This window comes from Peromyscus leucopus, chromosome 13 (genome assembly GCF_004664715.2).
Source record: "Peromyscus leucopus breed LL Stock chromosome 13, UCI_PerLeu_2.1, whole genome shotgun sequence".
Taxonomy (NCBI): Eukaryota; Metazoa; Chordata; class Mammalia; order Rodentia; family Cricetidae; genus Peromyscus; species Peromyscus leucopus.
Genome location: NC_051074.1, coordinates 33,254,404 through 33,268,802, shown reverse-complemented (window position 1 = coordinate 33,268,802; position 14,399 = coordinate 33,254,404). Strand labels below are relative to the sequence as shown.

The following is a 14,399-nucleotide window of genomic DNA, read 5'->3' as shown; positions in this document are numbered from 1 at the left end:
AGAAGACTATTTGTCTATTTTCATTGAATTAACTCTCATAAGACCCTTGATCCCAGAAGAAAGTAGCTTGCTAGAATTGGGTGCACTGTCTTTTATGTTCCCCATTAAGCTTCAATTTCCAGATACTAGGTGCAAACACCAGGTAACATCTGTAATGGTATTTTGCCTTCAGAATGCCGCCCACCTTTGGATCTGGCTGTGCCTTGGTTTTGAGATATTGGCAAGAGATGTAAATTAATCAATCAGTGCACACCTAGAGCTTCCACGGCACTCATGAAGACATGGCAGATAGTTTAAATCGTGAGACTCAAGGGTATCCAAAATGACTGCAGGGGCACAGGAGCAAGAACATCTGTAAATACGCAATTGCATTTTCAACACAGTTAGATGCTTAATTGGATGCTGTCATTCATCAATACAGGTAAACACAGGAAACATTAGACTTCTCAGAAGGCTACCTTCATCTACTGCCTTTTAAAAATCAGAAAAGTAAAATTTCTTCTTCTCATCTCCACATTATGGGGTAGATGGTTCATATTCACACAACTATAGTCTGCTTAATATTAGCAGGTAACACTGAAATGTTTTCTTACATTTTTCTAAGGATCCATGTTGTAAAAAACAGACTATGATGGTCCATTTTCAATGTGAGGTTAGAGTTCATCGGACTCTAACAGATGAGCAGGATGCAGTAGGCACCTCACTGTGGATATCACTCTATATAAATAAAATGCTGATTGGCCAGTATCCAGACAGGAAATATAGGTAGGACAAAAAAAACAAAAAAAAATTCTAAAAAGTAAAAGGCTAAGACAGAGGGACACTGCCAGCCACTGCCATGACAAGCAAGATATAAGGTACCGGTAAGCCAGGAGCCACGTGACAACTTATAGATTAATAAAAATGGGTTAATTTAAGATATAAAAACAGTTGACAAAAAAGCCTGCCATGGCCATACAGTTTATAAATAATATAAGCGTCTATGTGTTTATTTTATAAGTGGGCTGTCAGACTGCCGGGGCTTGGCGGGACCCAGACAGAAAACTCCAACTACACCTCACCTCTAGTTGGCAGCAGTGGCCATCAGAGCAATGAAAAGAAACAGGTAGTCTAAGTGACAGAGTCCACAATTAAAAGAGGGAGGCAGTCTCAAGTTCCAGATTATTCATTAAGTAATGAATAATGATCTGAAGTTTGGGAAGGGGGCAAGTCCCAGCCTATGGGAGGACAGGAATTTCTCACCATGTGGCACTTTAAAAATGAATCTCACAAAAAATAAATGTAAAAAAAGCCATTTTTGTCTTTTCTCTATGCTGGCATCCCTTCCTGCAGAACTGTGCATTAAAAACTGCTGTATTTTCACTAGTCTCTTGAATTTGTCACTCTTTTACTACCAATACTGTGAAAGGTATATACCTCACATTTCTAGATATCAGGCATAAACATTATTGTGTCATTAGAATTTTAAATTTTGAAGCCAGGCAGTGGTGGTGCATGCCTTTATTCCCAGCACTTGGGAGGCAAAGACAGGCAGATCTCTGTGAGTTTGAGGCCAGCCCGGTCTACAAAGAGAGTTCCATGACATCTAGGGCTATTACACTGAGAAACCCTGTCTCTAAAACAAAAAAACAAACAAACAAACACAAAATAATGACATTTAAATTAGTTATAATTATGTATAAGGATTTGAAACATTTTTTGTTTGTTTAATTTTGTTTTCTTGACACAGTAACACATGATCCTCCTGCCTTGACTTCTTGCATGCTAGGAACAAAGATATAGGCACTATGACTCTTGGCTAGAATGTATATTTGATAATTTTCATTTGTTGATTTTCACAAGTTATATTTGAAGTGTGACAGTTAAAACAAAACCAGCAAAAACTTGAATTCATTAAAACTATGGCACTGGCACCCCAAGCTTTAAGGAGACAAAAGGGCAAGGGATAGGACTATTTAAAAGCACCTATAGCGGACTGAGTAAATGTCCCCCACAGGGAACATTGATGCCCCCAGTTGGTGCTGCTGTTTGTGGAAGTCACAGAAGCTTTGGTAGTGGAGCCTTGTTAGAGGAAGTACATCACTAGAGGTGGAACTGGAGGGTGTACAGCATTGCTGCCCTTCCTGATTCTGTGCTTCCGGGTGAGGTTGAAACTGTGATCAACTAGTTTCCTATTCCCACCGCCACGCCATGCACACTCCCTGTGACTATGAATTCTCTAAAGTAAATCCTTTCCTAAGTTACTTTCAGTCACAGGCTTTTCATCATAGCAAGAGAAATGTAACTACTGAGGCACCCCAAACACAACCAAAGGACTCGGTCAGGGAGCAGGGAAGTAAGCCACTCCCGGGCTGTGATGTCTTGACCTTGTCACAGTCCAGGCAGGAGTGAAGAGATTTTTCAAGAGGCAGTTGTGCTGTCCAGCTGTTCAAACAATGAACCCTAAAAAACTAAAACTCCCCAATGATTTTCCTATAAGGAAAACTAGAAAGGGCTGATGCTCTCATGATGGCAAACGATAAACATGTTGTCCAGGAAGACGTCACACAGTGCTGACAACTTACCTGGTAACTACCTTACAAGACGGACTGGAGCAGAGACGATGGATCAGTGACAGTTAGGACCACACTTTCCAGGACTGCTTAGCTATGAATACTCATTGTGCTCTGTTTAAACCTAAACCTCATGTTAGTACATTAAAGTTGTACTTGGGAGTTACTGGATCTCTCCCTGCCTCCCGCTGTGTGTGTGTGTGTGTGTGTGTGTGTGTGTGTGTGTGTGTGTGTGTGTAACTCATGGAGATCTGCCCGCCTCTGCCTACACCTCCACGTCTGGCTTTGACCCCCATTTTTTACCCTTCACAACATGACCACATTGAATAAAGTTCCTTTCTCTTCTTTCCACTGTTACTTGTGTCTTTAACTGGTATAATAGGGATGGGTGGCCAGGACTACCTGAACTCAGACTTGGGCCAACAACTTCAGCAACACCATGAGTAACTGACTGTTTTACAAGAAGTAGCATTTGGTTCCACGTGGGAGCCCGTTTTCAGGTTCCTCGCGGCTTTACCCAGCAGGTCCGCATAGAGAGGATGATTAGGACCACGGGCCTGAGTGCAGGTGTCTGAGATGGTCTGCACTTGGCTGTGCTGGGGGGGGAGGTCTTATGCTCCACCCCCTTGGTGTCTCTATAAAAACCCTGGGGGCAGAGACAGGGCTCATTGGAATAGGTTCCAGGCTAGCCTGTATTTTCTGTTTATCCTTTTATCTAATCCACAATCTAAATCCTTTTATCTAATATTTCCTGCTGCTTGCACTCAATAAAACTCTGGGGAACTGTGGGGTTGGTGGGTAAATGCCCCACAGCTCCACTCTAAGTACAAATGATTGGTGCAAGATAAGCATGCATTGTGCATGTAGATACTAGCACCTGGCCAGCATCACCCATGCAACATGGACTGTTAACTTATTCCCTAAACCTATAAATTACCGAGGTAGACTGGGACCGTACAACACATGGGTTTATTAAAACTGATGGTTATGATGCAGGGCGCTGGTTACCGGCGGAAAAGTCACGGGCCACAGCCACGACTATCAGAGTTACAAAGAGCTTTATTAGAAAGGGGGAAGAAGAGGGAGGAGAGCCAGGCCTGGAGAGAAAGGAAGAAGATGGCAGGAGCAGAACAGAGAGCAGGGAGCAGAGAGGGAAAAGAAAAAGACGGTGGGTGGGGGTCCGCATCCAGCTTTTTAAGGCAGGTACGTAGTCGCCAGCACCTGCTGCTGACATAGTAAGACGCAAGACCCCGAGCTGCGCATGTGTGGGAGTGAGGGCAGGATCCTAACAAAAACTACATATGAAAATCCAGGCCCAAGGAATTATCAAACACACCAGACTGAGGGAGGATGCAATACCTCGTGTCCTATGAAGAGGACACCTAACACCGTGATGGTGCTGTGTGCATCAAGGAACGGACAAACAGAAGACCCTACTTGTCTCTAGGACTTCAGTTCAGCATAATCCCCATTTCCTGAAAAGGTCCACCAAATCATCAGTTTTTTTTTTGTGCACCCACTCTTCCATCGAGACCTGGTCCTATGCCTGCCTCTGTGGTCCTGTTCTCTGTAGACTGGCTGGAGGCTACAGCTCCACTCTGTGCCTCCAGTGGCTGTTGGTTAAGTGGCTGACCGCAGCAGCCATGCCAGCGGATGTTGCAGTGGCGGAAGAATCAAGAGCTTTATTGGGAGAGAAGGAGAGAGAGAGGAGAGGGAGGAGAGCGAGGGAGGGAGAGAGAGAGGAGAGAGAGAGAGAGAGAGAGAGGAGAGAGAGAGAGAGAGAGAGAGAGAGAGAGAGAGAGCGCACGTGTGGAGAATACAGAAGGAGAGACGATATGGAAAGCAAGCACAAAGAGGGCACACCCACTTTTTAGGCTGGGATGCCGTCGCAGGCTGGTGACGTAATTAAGGGCACAATCCTTACAGTGGCTCTCCAGCTCAGACCTCGCCATTTCTCAGGCCAAACCTTGCAGCTGTCTTTGACTCTTGATTTCTCTCAGACCTTTTATTCAGGGCATCAGGAAGTCAGGCAGATGTTTCCACCCAAATACAAGCAACACAAGATTCCCCCGTGTTGTCTCTCACCCCGTCCTTGACTCACCTGGACCACCCTGCAGCCTCTCCAGCACCCACCATTTGGACACTAACCCCTTACAAACTGTAGAGCAGCTGCTGGAATGACCTACTCACAATGCACAAGTCGGACCATATTGGTCTGGCACCCAAGGCCTGGCACGTAACAGGCTGCTGGGTTTAGGGAAAGCCATGGGCTTCTCAAAGTTCCTGCACTTTGATGAACGCACTTTGACGAACCCACACTCCCACCCCACCTCCACCTCCGCCTCTGCCAGCCCTGAGCTTTCCCAGGCTCTGGAGAGACTCCTCCTTCACTTGTCCCACTTGAGGTCATTGCTTTTCTCCAGACACATGCAGCTTGCTCCAAGGGCCTGGATCCCTTTTCATCAGGCTTGTCTAGCCCGTTGACACATCACAACACTGTTGTATCCAAAGTTCATGCATGGGAACTTTGGAATCGAGTTTTTTTTTTTTTTTTTTTTTTTTTTTATTGTAAAAAATGAAAAGACAGCTTCCATGTTTCAAGTAAGTTGACAGCTTTGTGCTGGGCTTAATTCACAGCTCACTGGCCACATGCAATCTGGGGGGGGGGGCAGATTAAACACACACACACGGGAGCTATTTTCTCTTCCCCGGGTCTCTTCTCTCGTTTCTAGCTTCGCTATCTCCCTCACCCTCCTTGAATTCTTTGTACATGTGTCACTCTGATCAGAGTTTGAGTTGGCAAGTTGTCGTCCCACCGCACCCACCAGCTGCTTTCCGTCTCCAGAAGCCCGCTCCTTTCTTTGCTTCCTTCCATTTATTACTTCCTGGAACACTGATTACCTATTTGTTAGGTCACCATTTCCCTCGGCAAGAACGTAAATTCATCACAGCGGGGAGCTTGCTTTGTGCTCAGTGCTTTTTCAGTAAGTGGAACTGCGTGTCAACAAAAACACAATGCTTAAAAGATAAAAATCATGTGTAGTAGACAGGCACTTGTTAGAGAATTCAGTAATTCAAAATGTTTCTGAATGCTCTAATCACGGTGCATCATTTATAAAACACTGTAAAAATCCAGCCCCTCTGTATTTAGCCAATATAATAATCTGAGTGTGATTATCCCATGCTTGGTTCAAAAACTGGAATCAATATGGTTAAAAGAAAAACTTCAAAATCTTGGGATCACAGAGGGAAGAAATCTGAAGGAGAAAATGGCAAGGGCTTTGGCCTGTTGGCTTCAGCTAGCCCTTGTGGAAAAGCAGCTGGCTTCTGCAGGAGCTCCTCATCTGTGTTCTGTCATTGTGTGGCCACAGCTTTTCTTTGTTTGGGGAAGACAGCTCTGCATGCTGGTAGTCTGGTGGGAGCCTCATGTTCAGGACACTACTGCTTTATAACAAAGCACTCCAACAACACTCTGACTTTAAAAGACCATTTAATTGTCCACAGTTTTGTGGGTGAGGAATCTGAGAGCAGGATCCCACAGCAGTGCATGTTTCTGGTGTCTCATGATGTTCCAGACGTTGCTGGCTGCATCTGCAGCAACCTAAACTACTCAGCAGCACTGGATGTGGAGGATGGGGCACTCCCAAGGCTGGGTGCTTACCCTGGCTGCCAACTGGAACTGTCTGGTTTCCCAAAGACACATGTGAACTGTGTGACATTTTCTGACCTAGCCTCAGAACACATAGTTCCTTTTACTAGTTTCCCAGACAGTTACCAAGGTTGGCCTGGTGAGTCACTAAGTTCACTGAAGTTGATCAGTTTTAAGGGGAAGAAGACAGATACCACCACTTTATAGGAGGAAGGTCTGAAATTCTGTGGAAATAGCTTAAGAAGTACAACAGCACCCAACAGCACCCACACAAGCATGAAGCTGAGGGTGGCGTTCTTACAGTCCCGTGACAAGCAGAACCCCCAAAGTAGACTTTGTTGCTCTAGGAAGACCAGAAATACTGCAGCACAGCCTCCATGGCTCCACCTTTATAATCCCCCCTATACCTCCATCTACTACCACTTCCAGCCTGCTGGGGAAAGGGGGTGGTGGAGAGGATGGCTCTGAAGAAACCACCACCCCAACTGTCCCACTGCAGGCTCACTTTCTGAGAGAATTCATGTCACTTATTTTTCATTTATACACAGAGCACCTGATTCGTACAAGTTGAAGCACCACTATTATTATAAACAAGATGTACCGCCATGCTTTAATGATCCACTTCCAAAGTGGTTAAGGGTAGGTGAATGGCGAGTGTGTTCCTCTCCATCCACCTACCCCTCTACTTGGGATTGAACTCAAGGCTTTGTACTTCCCAGGCAAGTGCTCTACCACTGAACCACATCCTTGAAGCACCATTCAAATACCTTTGCTGAGCCTGATAATAGGCTATCCACAAATTCCCTGCTAATAGAAGTTAGCGGGGCTGGCAAGGCGGCTCAGTGGGTGGAGGCACTTGCTGCTAAGCCTGAAGACCAGAGTTGGATCCCTAGGACCCCACATGATAGGGAGCCAAGTTATCCTCTGACCTCCACACATGTACCTTGGCATTGACACGTCTACCCTGTCAATAAATAAATAATTGTAAAAACCTTTTTTTTATAAATTAGAGAGATGACGATAAGGACAGAGGCGTAGCTGGTTAATAAGGAGGGAAGTGAGACCATTTTAGAACGCGCACTGTGAAGAGTTCAGGGCTGTGAGTGGGTTTACAGGGAACAGCATGATTGAAGTCATGCTGTACCAACTGTGTGGATAGCCAGCTGACGGGAGCAGGAAGGCTGATGAGAAAAGGCTAACAGAAAACCAGGAAGAACGGTGGCCTGCACATGGGGACAGAAGCTGTCTGGTGAGAAGTGGCTGTGACTGGGATGTTTCTTGAAGGAACAGTTGACAACCTTTGTGCTGAGGTCCGTGTCTGCAAGCCTGCCGAGTTTTATTCATCAGTAATTATTACTTTCTTCGTGTGCAAAATAATGGGTTTCAGCTGCGGCGGCGGCGGCGGCGGCGGTGCACGCCTTTAATCCTAGTACTTGGGAGGCAGAGGAAGGCGGATCTTTGTGAGTTCGAGGCCAGCCTGGTCTACAGAGCAAGATCCAGGAAAGGTGCAAAGCTACACAGAGAAACCCTGTCTCAAATAAATACATACATACATACATACATACATACATAAATAAAAATAATGGGTTTTATTATGACATTTTCATACACAAATATCACCATACCTTGGACAGGGACACGGATGGACAGACAGATGGACAGGGACACACACACACACACACACACACACACACACACACACACACACACACACACGTTTTTAGTACACAACTGCAATCTGGGATTCACTAGGGACCTGAGCAAGACTCCTGGAGAAAAGGTATTAGAGGGTCTATATGACCCTAAGATGAAAATATATGAAAGCACAGGAAGACCTTATCACTGAACCCCAAATCACCTGAGACACAGCCTACAATCCCAGCACCAGGAGGCAGAGGCAGGAAGATCCCAATTTAAAGGCCACCATCTGTTACATACAGAGTTTAAGGACAGTCTGGACTACGTGAAGCCCAGCCTCAACAACAACAACGAAGCGGGAGGGGAACTGTTTCCATACAAGTAAATCCCGAAGCAAACACATCTCTACCTGACTTACATGTGACTTCTTCTCCCTTTAGTGTCCCTCCGGTTGGCTGACACAACCCACCTTCCGGGAGGCGCTCTCCAATCCCTCGGCCTCCAACAGCTTGAGGAAAACCGCACAACAGGACTTTCTTCAGATTCAGCACTCAAAGGATGGGAAGAAAGATGCTTAGTTCTGTGAATAAGGGGATGGCCTCTAAAAGATCTAGGAAGTCAAAGGGTTAAAGGCTTCCAGGGCAGAGGTCTTATGTGACAGACACTTGAGGACACACAGGCTGGCTCCTACTTCAAGAAGCTTTCATGAAAAGGAAGAAAAGCATGTGTGTTACTTGTTACCACGCATGTGTTAAGTCTCAGGACATTGGTTCAAGCACCCACTGACTGGGTAGTTTCAGTGATTAGAGTACATGTTTAGCATGTTCTGGGCTTCTGTTGTTAGCATGGTAAGAAAACCACCACCACAACAAAAACCATGTGGTATCTGGATCATGTGAAGAGCTATTTCTAGTGTGTTGAGGAACCTCCATACTGGTTTCCACAGTGGCTGCACCAGCTGGCACTGCTACCCACAATGAAGTGTTCCCCCTTTCCCACGCTGACACTAGCATTTGTCATCCTTTCGTTTTCTGACTGGCATAAGATGAAATCTCAAAGTTCTAATTTGTATTTCCCTAAGAGCTAATGATGGTGAACATTAGAAGAAAAACGTCAACCAACTTCTCTGCTTCCGGTCTATTGTCCAGGCTAAGCCACAAGCTTCTACTGCACGCCTGCGATTCCCTGAAACCCAGAGTCAGGCTAAAACCTCCTTTCTTTAAAAATGCTTCTGCCTTCTCTTTATTTCTTAGTATTTATTTTGTTTTTGATGATGTATATGTGGGGGAGGATGAGAGGAGTATGCAGGGGCACTCGGAGGCCAAAAGAAGGCAGGGACCCCTTAGAGCTGCATTACTGATTGTTATGAGTAGCTTGACGTGGGTGCTAAGAGCAAACTCGGGTCCCCTACAAGAGCAGTATCTGTTCTGAACCACAGAGCCATCTCTCCAGCCCCAGTTCTTCCTCCTTTAGGTGGCTTATCAGAAATGAGAAAATACAATTTCATGAGGCAAGAACAGAATACTGCTGTACAAACTAGAATATACTGCTGTTGAAATCCACACCCCACTACCCTCTTCCCCTGCCCCAAATCTATCTATCTCTCTCTCTCTCTCTCTCTCTCTCTCTCTCTCTCTCTCTCTCTCTCTCTCACACACACACACACACACACACACACACACACCTCTACCTGGGTGGACGCAGACAATGAACTTACATTTCTTGCTCATGGTGTGTGCACCTGAGGTCCAGAGCAGAAGCGTTCCATGGATGGCTCGGTGTCACATTCCTTCCTCCACGTGCTCCCATGACTACCGTGGAAGAAACAGTCACTCACGACAGGGAGTCACTCACCTACAAGGAGAAAGCTTCTTCCCCACTGCGGAGCAGAGCTCAGGAGTCAGAGACACAATTAGAGCAAGAGCCAAGAAAATACACAGGCTCACATGCACAGCAACGACAAATGGTAATGTATCAAAAACACTGGAAAGACACAGTGGAAGTTTAGTGGTGCTTTCTCTGAGTGGTGTGACTGTTTGAAAAGCACTGTGTTTCCTATCATTTGGCAGAATCTTACTTCACTGTTTACTTTTTTTGAAGCAGGGTCTCACGCAGCCTAGGTTGGCCTCAAGTTTTCTGTATGGTTCAGCTCCTTCTGCATAGACCCTCCAAGTGCTAGGATTACTGGTGTGTGTCAACATGCCCAGGTCCTTTTCTATCATAAAAATGTTTTGACCTGAGAGGAAAAAACGTGATATCTAGTTTTGAGAAACACGTAGTAACTTGACTAGTTAGGCCAATCTATCTCACTGCGTTAGCTGAGGATTCAGTTCTCCTGGGTCTGACCTACCTTATCTAACCTCGCAAGGCTAAGCCGTGAGCAACAGAAGTAGAGCTGGGACCAGAATGTCACTTCTCTATGCAGCTCTGTGCAGTTATCCTGAGCTACACTAACTGGTGACTCCTCCAAGTTTCCCAGACTTCAGGGCTGACAGAGAAGGCACCTGCCTTTAAGTCAGACACAGAGACAGACAGACAGATGGATAGACTTGTCTTCATTTTGTCATCTGTAGAATGAAAATAAAAGATAACTTGAGGTGTGATGCTAGAATTTAAAAAGATAATGCGGGTAACTTGTCCAGAGCATATGGGTGAAGATGTAATTCTGAACAGTTTATTAAATAAGAAACACAGAGCCAAATGCAGAGTTAAAAGCCCAAGAGGTCTGAGCAGCAGCCAAGAGCTAAGACCAAGACCGCCTTCTTACCCCTCGCTGTCGTCCTTCCTCTCAGAAAGAGACCTACTTCATGTGTGTCTGTCTTTTTATTGACTTTATGTTCTGCCCTCTCATTGGTTGTAAACCCAACCACATGACCTCCTCGCCACTGCCTGTCTATACAGACCTCCAAGTTTCTATGGTTGATATTGAGATTATTTCTATGGTTGATATTAAGTGTGTGTCTCCATGCTGGCTGTGTCCTTGAACACACAGAGATCTGCCTGCCATGTGATCGGGATTAAGAGCATGTGCTACCACTGCTAGACTTCTGCTAAATGGCTTGCTATTAGCTCTGACCCCCAGGCAACTTAATTTATTAACATACAAATAAAATCACATTTCAGCATAAATAAAATATCACCATACATGGGATGCCAAGTCAGGGTGACACAGACATAGACATGTCCTGTGCTGTGTCCAGAGCAAACAGAACAAACACAAGTTAAGCAGCATGGTAACAAGCAAGGGAGACTTTATTATATGCATATTCTCCAAAAAATAAACAAACAACAACAACAACAAATGCCCCACAAAAACAAACCCACAAATAGAAAGGACAAAATTTTCCAGCCTCTCTGGGATATACAGAGCACACAGTATTACATGGAAACACAGCTGTGCAAGGACAAATCGAATTACTTAATGTCACCTTTTTGCTTCCCAAGTCAAAAAAGCCTACAGAATAAAACATTTTAAATTGTTCTCTGATCGAAATTTGCTGCACAATTAAATTTCAACTTACTCAAAGAGTTATTATATAGTAAACTGCAGAAGATAGACGAGACATTCAAGAATCCACTCACAATTAACAATTAAGCATTAGACACTTTCAGAAATTAGCATGTATTACTTATTTGTTAAGCCTCCCATTTATAATGAGCAGATAGATCGTTTTTCATTAATAGTAACTGGATTCTTGTCATTTGGGAGATATCAATAGTACTTTAATGAAACACTGATTTTCAAAAATATCTTCTTGGGTCTGGGCTGCTATTCTATTTATTGTATATTTTGATCAATTTTGACCATATAATAAACATAGATGCTAACAAAGTGAATCACTGTAAGGGAGAACAAAGTAATAAACTCTGGAATAAGTGTTTATTGGTGTCCTCCAGGCAGCGGGTTAAGAGCAGGACACAGTAAACAGTTACAACCTAGTGAAGAATGAGTGGTTTCCACCAATCACAGGCCTATTGCTATCACTGGGACCAACGAACACAGGACCACTGAAGAACATGTTGAGAATAAAGACTCGGCATCACTTTAGCACACACTAGATCTAAGTACAAGGCTCTTCTCTAACATTCTGCAGTTCTTGCCCCTCATCTGTACACATGAACTTGAGAATTCTGGGATGGAAAAGATGGTCGCTGTCACTTGAGGAACTATCTTCAGGGACTCATTTTGCAAGAGTCCAAATAAGGCAAAGAGCATGCGCCTTACTGTCCCTACCTCGCGTGCCCAGTCAGTAAACTTGAGAATATAATTTTCACCCTCTATAAAAAATATGACCCCGTTTGCTACTTGACATGTAACACACAGGAAGAGCCTGGCACCAACATTTCTGAAGGAAGTGATCACAGGCCCAAGTGAGGAGCAAACTGCACTCCAACAGTCTGCACTCCTTCCCAAGGTCCCTGCCCTAATTCTTCCTTAAACAGAAATTCCTTCCTTGATTTCTATTAGCCCCTTAGAAAGCTCAAACCAACCTCATGTTCTCTACACCACACAGGGTTTTTTTTTTTTTTTTTTTTTTTTAACCAAGAAAGAGGCTTTCAAAATAAAAAAAGCTTCAAAAATATAGAGTGTTCAGTTCAATCTACCACAGATGTCCAAAAGTCACATTTTACAGACGTTTTTAGGAAAACGAAACCACACAGGGCTCAGCACTATTCCACAGGGCGACGACTCCATCATGTTCTAGTTCCCTTGGCGTGGGCAGAACCACGAACTGAGCTGAGGGAAGCAGACCAGGGAGAACACTCTACATTGTGGTTTCACAGCATCCCCCAGTCTCTTGTCCAAAGCACATTAGCAATACACATCATGTAGAGTGTAAGCAGAATCTGGTGAGGATTGCCAGTTAAGGTGACGTAACATACAAATTAAAAGGGGCAACAAAACCCTTTGGTCCTACTTCTGAAGACAAGAGCTTCCAGTGTAAAGCTAGAACCCAGTACACCTGGCTGCCTTTTCTTTCCTCGTTTGTATCATGGTCATCAATAGTTTTATTGCCCGATATAAACTTTTCCCTCCCTGTAAGCCATGTTAATAAAGCATGTTTAGTCCCTTAGTCCTATCAGGCCCAATGGCCCTGATCGTGATGTAATCCAACACAGAGCAGCAGTGAGATTTTTAGTGGATACCCATTAGCAAGTGTCACATAGACGCTGTGGCCATTCATTACTTAGCCTTTAAAGCACTGGACCCTTTCCTGTTGGCTCCCAGAGTTCTACCGGAATAACTCATGTGCTACTGTTAACACAAACATACATACACATCTGGACATTCACCGCAGGCTTTCCGTCCCCCTTCTCCTCATTCTGGTAATCTGGTCAAACACCTGGAAAATGCATTTTATACAACAGCTTTTCCAAACATGACAAGTGATTTACAAGTTAGGGGTTACCATACAAGGCCTGGTTGATAATTTCAGCAATGGGCCACCCATTTCTTCCTACGCAACATGAGCGACAACTAGTGACAATCACAGCATAACATGACGTAAAAGCTTCAGAGTATTTGTTCTGAGGGGCAGAAATTGCTACTGTATCGCAGGGGCTCATCATGGGACGGCCAACAAATGTATCTGTTAGCAGGACTGGGCTATATCTGTTCCATGGACCAGGCTGATGGCATCCATTGCCACCATGCTGGTAGCTGAGTCTGCCATGGGTCATGACTAGCTATGAAGAAAAAAATGTCAGGCGGCTTGTACAACAGCACCATAAAAAAGCTTTGTCCACAGATGGGGTTTGGGAGAAAGGGACAACTGTGGGCTGTCTTGTGAAATGACAATTGTAAAGGTTCACCCATGGGACACTGGCTGGGAGAGAAACAACAGCAGTGAGCCAATTACGAGCAGATTACAAGCTCGACCTGACGAACAGGTACCTTGAAGATGCCTATCAGCAACTCACTGCGGAGAGCATTCCCATACAGCCAGCCTGGAGGGAGGAAGCTTGAGTTTCTTACAGCCTACCAACTCTGCTGAAGAAAGACAGACAGCCCTTCCTTCAGCTCTTGCCCGGACAGCAAAGTGCCCTCAGGGCCCTCAAAGGACCCTGTCTCTCCGTAGAATCCATGTGTGCTCACGGGTTTGCGCTGAAGAAGTTCTAAGCATTAATCTTTTTTTTTGTTAAAAATTTTTCCCTCTAAAACCTTCATTTGCTGGATCACTTCCTCCTTACCCGCTGATTCAATGTTCATGAGGCAGTTTTGCTGAGGAAATTCCATTCCTTAGGAGATCACTATGGACAGACCTTTTAGGTGTTAATCCCCACAGATTAATTTCCACAAATACCCCAAAACACACTTATATATATATTTTTTCTTTTTAAAAATATTGATTTGTTTTTTTAGGTGGTTACTGTCCATTTACATGACAGTGGCTTGAGCTACATGAAGGTTTCGTTTCATGGTGGTCACTGTACGCAAAGTGTAGCAGACATCACCCAGCTCCAGGATCAGTGTGGAGAAAATCCAGTTGCCAGGCTGCAGCCCACCACAGGAGTCATATCCCATATCTACAAGGAAGGCACACAGAGAAAGTACTTAC

The 14,399-nt window shown here is 44.7% G+C and overlaps 1 protein-coding gene across 4 annotated transcripts in view; it reads right to left on the bottom strand.

Moving 5' to 3' along the window:
- Positions 1 to 11,073: 11,073 nt before the first annotated feature.
- Wdfy1 (WD repeat and FYVE domain containing 1) overlaps positions 11,074 to 14,399 on the bottom strand; it is a 50,775-nt gene continuing 47,449 nt past the window's right edge. For all 4 annotated transcript variants that reach the window (XM_037210234.1, XM_028884101.2, XM_037210236.1 and 1 more), the window contains one exon: positions 11,074 to 14,367. In XM_037210234.1, coding sequence (XP_037066129.1) covers positions 14,308 to 14,367 — 60 coding nt within the window. In that variant the 3' untranslated portion in view covers positions 11,074 to 14,307. The remainder of the gene's footprint in view (positions 14,368 to 14,399) is intronic.